General features: G+C 38.4%; 1 protein-coding gene across 1 annotated transcript in view; it reads left to right on the top strand.

Annotated features, from left to right (window-relative positions):
- The window catches only part of LOC108165687 (LIM zinc-binding domain-containing Nebulette-like), a 16,811-nt gene extending 8,187 nt beyond the window's left edge, over nt 1-8,624 (top strand). The window contains exons 3-4 of the mRNA XM_017301786.1: nt 7,270-7,384; nt 8,448-8,624. Coding sequence (XP_017157275.1) covers nt 7,270-7,384; nt 8,448-8,624 — 292 coding nt within the window. The remainder of the gene's footprint in view (nt 1-7,269; nt 7,385-8,447) is intronic.
- Nucleotides 8,625-9,302: the final 678 nt, after the last annotated feature.

Genomic DNA, 9,302 nt, shown 5'->3' with positions numbered 1-9,302 from the left:
AGGAGCGATCTGATTGGCTCTGACTGTCTGTGATTCTTCCTGATTGGTCTGTTTTCACTGCGTTTGGCTGATTTAAAGCTCACAGAGTTTCTCTTTACTTCTGTTTGAAAGTTTGATATTTCTTTACGGATTATTTGGTCTTTATCTTACTGTAGGCTGTCTGGAGAGGAGAAAACATGCACTAAAGTCATCAGGTCGGGACTCGAACCTGTGACGGCGGTTCGAGTCCCGGTGGAACAGAGGGCTCTTGCCCTCTGTTCCACCGCCGCGCCCCAGTTTCGTCTTTCTGATCTGTATTTCTTTGATTCACATTCAGACTTTTATTTCTCTCCCTTTTTTCTGACATTTACATTTTTCTGTTTCCTTTGTTTCCCCTAAAGTTTCTCGTCTTTCATCTTTAATCCTCTGCCGTCATTCTTCAGTCTGATTCTTGATTCTCTCCATCCTGATTGTTCATCATCAGGTTTTCCTCCTTGTTTCATCCCAGAGCCTCTAACTTAAATTTTTAAGACATTTTTCCTCCATTGTTTCTCCTCTCATCCGTTCATATGTCCTCCTGTCCTCTCATCTGTCCAATAGTCTTCAGGTCCCTGAATGTCCGACCTGATGAAGACTCAGTTTGATCTCTGGTCCCAAATGAAACCTTCAGATTGTAATGAGAATCCAGATTTTTGCTGTTTCTTCTGCTACATGACATCATTCATACGGATCTTCTGTTTGGAAACAAGAACATTTTGCTCAGATATGGTGTTAACAGGGAACATCTTTATGAAATACAGTAGAACATCAGATTTGATGAACCAATAATCTAAATGTATCTGTATCCCACAAGGTTTTACAAAGGTTGAAATTAAAAATATGCAATTATGAACCGTTTGGTTCTTTTCAAACTCATCATTTGTCAAAATGTTTTAAATGTTTTACACCCATAGTGAGTCTGATGGTGATGAAGGTGAGGAAGATGACACACCGCCATTCAAGCCAAACTTTAACTTTAAAGTCAAAGAGAAAAAAGTTTTTCTGAAAACATTAAAAATCATAAAAGTTTTAAATGTTTTTTCAGAAACAATCAGTTGAACTTTTTCTTCCAGATCAACTGAGAAGTTAAAATAAATATTCAGTGACTTTAAAACAGCAGGATTTAATTTAGTTCATATGAAGCAGCACCTCCATCGCTGCGGTTCCTGCGGTTTGTTCTCTGACTCTTTAGAGCAGCAGAAGAAGAAAAACGATTCGTTATTCAGAAAAAGTGAACATGTTTGTTCTGCTGGTGACGGTTTACAGGATCCGGCTCTGAGCCCAGTTCACACTGAGATGTTCATCAACACCGAAGCAGGAGAGAAGCAGAGAGACACGCTGCTCCTCTTCCTCCTCCTCCTCCTCCTCTTCCTCTCCTCACCCATCCTGCAGCCGCGCTCGTTTCGCTCCGTTTCTGATGAATCTGTTTCTCCTTCATGTTTTTGTGTCGTTTGTTAACTTTGGTTTCTTTCTGTATCAAACATGGCCGCTCTCCTTTAACTAAACTTTTTCTACTTCAAACAAAATAATGAACCTTGATCAAGTTTATACTGAGACCTTTTCATTCAACAGGAACTTTAAATGTTTCCATGTTTCCGTTTTATTTCCAACTAGAAAAAAAATCTGTTAACATGTAGCAAGAACTGGAAAAACTCCCTCTACAGTCTGGGGTAGAAATAACAACTCGGCTTCAGTTTATTACAGTTTTACAGATTTAATAAAATGTTTTTATCAGACTACATTGTGCTGCAAACTGCAGGATGAATCCTCAACCCTCATCTTCTCTACTTTACCTGTTTCCTCATATCAGCTTTTTCAGATAATATTCACTGAAATAATTCAGACGAGTTTTAGTACAAGTTTAAGATCTGTTTAATCTAGATCTGTTTAATCTAGATCTGGATCATCTAGATCTGGATCATCGAGTTCTGGATAATCTAGATCTGGATCATCTAGATCTGGATAATCTAGAACTGGATCATCTAGAACTGGATCATCTAGATCTGGATTATCTAGATCTGGATCATCTAGATYTGGATCATCGAGTTCTGGATAATCTAGATCTGGATCATCTAGATTTGGATCATCGAGTTCTGGATAATCTAGATCTGGATCATCTAGATCTGGATAATCGAGATCTGGATAATCGAGATCTGGATAATCTAGAACTGGATAATCTAGATCTGGATCATATAGATCTGGATAATCGAGATCTGGATAATCTAGATCTGGATCATCTAGATTTGGATTATTGTTTCTGAACCTGTTGTTTCTCAGCAGTTTGGGGTTAAAAATGAAATCATATTTCTGCTGAACTGGAAACAAATGTCGTTCTAAAAGAAGTTTAAGCCTTTAAATGGGATCAATCAGATGCTTCATCTGTGATCGGCTGTTTTTAAACAATAAATGACTTTTCCACCTATAACTCTGATCCTTATCAGTGAGAATGCATTCAATGTTTCTGTTTCCCTTTATTATCCTGTCTTCCGTACGTTTTACTGCGCTTAACTACTTCTGCTATGTTTCACTAATTGTACTAATTCACATATCAAAACGTTCAGCTTGTTCAGGAGATTCCTGCTATATCTTTTGGTAAACTTCACTATTGCACTTTTTGAAATAATTGCCCTTTTGTGCAAATTTTTTGCCCCATTAAAATACATGGTGGAATTCACTAACTGACGTCAGTTACTAGAGTGTTCACTCTACCAACTGCCGTTTTTGAACTTTTAATGCTTTTTGACAAACAAAATGATGCTGTTCATACATCTTTCACTGTTTAGAAATAATTTATGCATTAAAATGTAGCCACGAGTGTCTACTTTATGGAATTATTACTATAATTTCTACACCACTTTCTGTTTTCTGTCAAACTCTACTGAAGTACAGCCATGTCACACTTTCTCCTATTCTTTCAATGTATTTTTCTCTTGTGCTCTGTTTCTGTTTCTATGCATTCTGCTTGTCTACTTTTCTGTATGCCTTCTACTTCTACTGGTTTTACTATCTTCTAAGGTCTTCTGCAATCTTTCATCAATTTTAGCAATTCATATTTCAAAATGTTCTGCTTCTTCTGACCCTTATTGCTTTTGCTATGTTTTACTCCTTCAAATATTTCTGTTTTTTCTGCTTCCGCTAATTTAAGCTTATTGCTGTTTCACTGTTCAATTGTTTCAACTATTACTGGTTTTGTACTAATTTCCTCTTGTGCTAATTATGCTCTTTCTTAAACTCTGTTTCACTTTATGACTTTTTCAAATAATTCAGGTTGCACACAAACTTCTGCTTCAGCTGAATTCTGGTATACCTGTGCTAAGTTTCACTAGTATATATATATATATATATATAGATAGATAGATAGATAGATAGATAGATAGATAGATAGATAGATAGATAGATAGATAGATAGATAGATAGATAGATAGATGTTTGCAATTATTTATTTATATGCGGTGAGGTTCATAGCTGGTGAGGCTATGAACCTCTTATGCTGTGCTCAACAGCAAAGGGAGAAACCGTTAAAGTACAACTGAAAACCACGTCTTTCTCGCTCTATCAGTGTAGCTACTGTATGGTTAGCTCGCTGTTACCGTCTCTTACTCTGCAGTTGTGGAGTCACAATGAGCGCCCCCAGTGTTGAGGCGTGAGAACTGCCTTCCTCACCTCGAATCTGTTCTCTGCCGTTTCTGATCGCTCCTCAGCACACGAATCACATTACACACACAGTTGGTGACAATAAAAACACAGTACATTAAATACATAAGCTAAATTATGGAAAATCAGTTCATACATTAAATGTTTTTAACCATTTTATTGGCGACGTACAGACAGGAGGAGCATGCTCTCATAGAATAGAAACCGGTGCAGTTAGTGAGAGGTTGTGCAATCCCAGGTGAGACTCAGCTCGCTGCTGCCTCACCGGCTTCGCTTCCAAGCATTTGAAAGGGAAAATATCTTCTACTTCTGCTGGTTTTACCATCTTTCAGCTTGTCTACTCTTCTGTATGCCTTCTACTTCTCCTGGATTTACTATATTTTAAGTTCTTCTGCAATCTTTAATCAATTTTAGTAAATCATATATCAAACTGTTCTGCCTCTACTGCTCCTTTATGCCCTTTTGTTTTGCTATGTTTCACTTCTTCAAATATTTCTGGCTTTGTAATAATTTCTGCTTCTCTTATTTTATTCTTTTTTCTATGTTGCTATGTTTCACTGTTCCAACTGTTTCAACTATTTCTGGTTTTGTACTGATTTCTGCTTCTGCTAAATTTATGCTTTTTGATTTGTTTCACTGTTCAACTGTTTAAACTATGTATATTTCTTCTGCTTTCTTTGACTTCTTATGCTTTTCTCTACTTTTTCTTGCATTTCTGCGGCAGTCATTCTGCAAACATGCATTCTCATGGCTATTTCGCTAGGAACAGCTATTTTTCTAGTTAAATCATAAACTCTGTTATCAGAGGTGAAGGAAGTTAAACTGACTCCTATGATGTCATTAAATCAGTTAATGGAGCAAAAAAATGGTTGTTTTCATTGTTTGGGTCAAACTGCTGCTTTGTTCCTCTGACTGCGTCGTCGCGGCTCGGAGTCTGGAGGCTGCAGCTGTTTGGAAAATGTCACCAACATCAGAGACAATAACGATCTAAATATGAATCCATAACAAACCGACGGCTCTGCATCACAGCAGAAAGGCAGGAAATGAGTGAGGGAAACCAGCTAAAGGAGTGTGTGTGTGTGTGTGTGTGTGTGTGTGTGTGTGTGTGTGTGTGTGTGTGTGTGTGTGTGTGTGTGTGTGTGTGTGTGTGTGTGTGTGTGTGTGTTCCTGTTGGTATAATTAGCTTGTCGTTTCGTAGAAGGAGCAGTTCTGAGCCAGTGAAGGAAACTGTTTCCTCTCTGAAAGTCGTTCAGTTTCTCCACCTGGTTTTGTTTCTTTATCTCGGCTCTGCAGGACAAACTTCCTTCCTGTAATCATCTTAACTTCGCCGCCTGCCGGCATTATGAGGGCCGCGGCCTAATCAAAGTTTCTCCTTTCTGACCCTCAGCAGGCGGGAGCTGAGCAACGGATTATTCTGCAGATTAATAAATGAATTAAGACATTAAAGGCAGTGACAGCTCAGCTCATTAAGAAACACTGAAATAGAAATAGAAATGAAATCTGCAGTTTGAAATGAATCAAAGCAACAGAAAATAATCCACCCAATTTGTTTGACTCTGAGAAGGAAAATAAAGTTATTGTTTGATTTTAGGAACCAGAGGTTCACAACCTGCGGCTCGGGGCCAGAAAGTGGCATTTCAATAACTTTGGGTATTCTTCCTCACTGCAGATTAGATACTGACTACAGATATAGACTCTACAGAACCAAACAAAGAAAACTGGGTCTCTGTCTCTTTAAATTGTTGGCTCAGTTTTCATCTTACAGTGACTCATCCCTCAGAGCTGCTCTTTGTGTGAAACCATCGCGTTGCACCGATGAGCAGAGTGTCTGTGGTTGTCATGGCAACGGGAGCAGGTGAAGTGAAACCTGAAGGATGCGGTTGGTCTGTGTGAGTTTTTCAGCCTGGACTCGTGTTTCCAGCATCAGACTGATCACTCTGGTCTTCATCACATCACAAAAATATAGGAAATTATCTCAACTAAACATGTTTAGTTTTATTTTTATGCATCTTAAACTTTCCTGAGTTTAAAAACATTTCTGATTTATTTTGTATCATTTTCATTTGGATTCTGTCAGAGCAAATATCACAAAAACTAGTTTAACAGCAAATATCTTGGTTCACTTGAAATAAGACAAACTAACTCAGTGAGAAGCTCTCGGTGAATAAAGGAAGCTTGTTTTACGTAAATAATTTCTGAATATTGATGAAAATACTGGTTCATTAGTAGATTATTTCATCTAACGTTTTCCCTGTTATACATGAATTTATTGACAGATTTTATCCAGATATTTTCTTTCTTATAAATCTAAATATTTTCTTTTTTTTTCATCTTCCTGACCTGGTTGGGTTTGTTTCTGTTTTTCTTTATGTACCAAACTGAACCTTAAACATGAACCTGTTTGGTTCTGATGTTATTAAAGCATCAGTGTCTCAGGTTATTATTGTTGATGCTTATTAATGCAGCAGAATCCGATGGATTCCAGTTACTCAGCCTGAAGAGCCTGGACATGTGGAGAAAAGATTAAAAGAGATTTAGTCCAACAGAACCGAGCAAAGAAACGATTAAATAAAACCCAACTTTCATTTTCCAGGCGAGTTTTAATGGAAACATGAGAATAAAAGACCTGAAGCTGCTGAGTGGGAGGAGAGCAGGACCGACTGGATGATGATGATGATGATGATGATGATGATTCACTCGGTCTGAATCAACCGGCTCACACAGAGTGATAAAACCCACAGCTCCCAGTCTGACCAGCAGCTCCTGAAGCTGCTTCCAGTTCAGACTGAGGCGACGTTYAGATCAGGTTGATACGACCCAAATGAAACCTGCATCTGATTTATTTATATTTATTTATTTGATCATTTCTATTGATGTTCCAATATCCTCAGTTCTGATCAATAAAGATCAAATAAAACATAAAAGTCCAAACTGCTGCGGTTCATAACAAAATGACCTTTGACCTTCCCAGTGATGAAGAAACATTTGCTTCCACATCTTGGTGATTTTTTTCTCCTTCTGTTGTGACCATTGAACACGACGTCATTCCCAGAATGCATTGCTGCTCACAGCGTAGAGAAACATTCAATATTGTCCATAATTCAGTGAATTATAAGGAACAGAAATGGATTTTTAACTTTTCAGTGTTTTGTTTCAGACCTTCAGAGGTTAAAGGTTCAGTTTTCATCCCTTCTGACTGGTTTTATGTCAAACATTAAACTTGTGAATCTCAGCAGATGCTTGCAGCTCATCCAGTGTAGATCTATATGATGTAGAATGACGTCAGGCTCTGTCCAGCAGCGTGTTGCTCTGTAGCTTCAGGAGTTTTAAACGCGTCCTTATCAGTCTGGCGGCTCATTAACGTTACTCCGTCACCATGGCAACGGCCCCTGACGTTTCACTTCCTGTTGCTTTAATCAACAAACTGAGCAAAAATGGCTTCAATCAAAAGATGAAACGGGCAACAGCTGCTGATGAAAATATGAACAACTTTTATTCTGCAGAACAATAATAAAGTTTGTTCTAAAACCATCTGAGTCAGATTAAACCAGATTAAACCAGATTAAACCAGATTAAACCTGTTCCTGTGTTTTGCAGACATTACCCCAAGACGTCGTTCACCATCGTGACCGACACGCCAGAGAATCTGCGGCTGCGGCAGCAGAGCGAGCTGCAGAGCCAGGTGAGCAGATCCCGCTCCGACCTGCAGGGGGCGACACTCAACATTCATTCATTCATTCATTCATTCATTCATTCATTCATTCATTCAGCAGGTTACGACATAAGAGAACCATGCTAAGAACATGAAAAAATAAAATAAAATGATGAGAATACAACCATATTACAACTCTATTCTCATATCATCATGACTTTATTCTCATAATTTAATATTAACTAAATGATGAGGAAATGACTTCACTTCCTTTTCCCATGTAGTTCAGTGTTTTCCCTCTGCTCTGTTATGTTTTCACATTTAATATTAAAGTTATGAATAACAGCTTGAATCCAACACAGGTTCTCTACTTCAGGAAACTGTAACCATGGTAACGATTTCAATAACGACTTACAGATTTCCCAACTCTTTTCCATCACGTTGTCTGAACTAAGCCAGTAAAACAAGATCACAGATTTACAGGTTTGTTCTCAACTCACAGCTAAATTCATCCTGTTATCAACTTTAAAGATAAATAGGAAACAAAACATAAAAGTAGCATTTTATTTAGAAAGGAAAAGGAGCCCCGACCAAATATGGAAATATTTCAGTTTAAATGTTTTTATTGATATTCATGTTTTCTGAGACATTGAATTTATTTCTGGGTTTTCATTCTCTGATTTGCTGTCAATGACTGAAAGGTTTAAAGTAATAAATCTATAATATTTGAGTTTCAGTTTATTAATGCCAATGATAACTGATCATTTAGAATCAATACAGTGAAAGGCTGATCTGGTTATTTTGATTGTCCGGTTAATAACTGGATAGTGAAAATGCTCAGTGGGATTTTTTCCCAGGTTTTGAAGCAGGTGAAGCTCAAACTGATGATTCTGTGGATCAGATTCACATCAAGGTTTTTGTCTTCACTGCATTTTTTATTTTTTTTTGTGCCGTTTTGTCTTAATATCTCTTTAGAGTCTGTTTGCTTCAGATAAGGATTAATTGATTTCTAAATAAATTGCAGATAATCGATTCCTGATGATTAATCGTTTCATCCGTATGGTAAATAATCAGGCAGGAATGAAACCATCCAGCTGGTGAACAGAGTTCGGTTCTGGTTCAGGTTACATTCCTGCCGAGTTTCATCCTGGATCAGAACCTGTGGATGGAAGGCGTTTTGCTCCAGGCTGCCGTTCCCCCCGCCTCCTCAGGGGGGCGCTGCGCCCGGCGGCCGTATGCCGTCATCAGCCAGCAGGCTGACACACGGGGACAGATGTCCACTCAGCAGGACACGCTGTGAGTCTGTCCTGCTCAGAAATGACCTGCAGCTTCAAACAGTCACTTTGATTCAAGCAGCAAACAAAACATGGAAATAAAGAAAATTCTAAATAAAATATGGTGCCATAAAAGACTATTTAGGAAACCGAACAACATTTCTCTGAGCTTACAGGTCTATAATGTTCTCCTTTTGGGAAAACCTTTTCTTTCTGCAGAAAAAAAAGACTTCAGGTGATTTGGAGATGACCTTATGACCTTTCCCAGATAGTTGAGCAGCAGCATTTGCTTCTGTTAGATCATTTCTGATAATACAGCAAACATGGCTGCTTCTTTCCCTCTGAATCCAGTGACAGTACAAAGTGTTATAAATCTACATGTTGTAGTTCTTTGCTGTGGTCTAGTTAAAGTCCGCTCTCTGACCCGTCAGAACGTCTTTATTCTGTCTCTTCACATTAAAGCTTTTCTCCTGGAGGAGCCGACGGCAGCAGGACCAAACCTGATGTGTGTGTGAAAACACACGTCTGTTCAGCAGCGACCCACTTCTGAGCGATGATGTCACATGGTCATGTGACCTGATGACGTTTGTGTTTCATCACTTCAGAGAAACAGAATCCAGATGATGAAAACATGAAACAGATTCAGTTTAAACATCAGAACCAGCTGAGGTTCTGTTCAGTGAACCTGGTTCTGTTCAACCTGG

The sequence above is a fragment of the Poecilia reticulata genome, linkage group LG20 (genome assembly GCF_000633615.1).
Source record: "Poecilia reticulata strain Guanapo linkage group LG20, Guppy_female_1.0+MT, whole genome shotgun sequence".
NCBI classification, from domain to species: domain Eukaryota; kingdom Metazoa; phylum Chordata; class Actinopteri; order Cyprinodontiformes; family Poeciliidae; genus Poecilia; species Poecilia reticulata.
The sequence above is the reverse complement of the archived record's forward strand: the minus strand, read 5'-3'. Positions and strand labels throughout refer to the sequence as shown.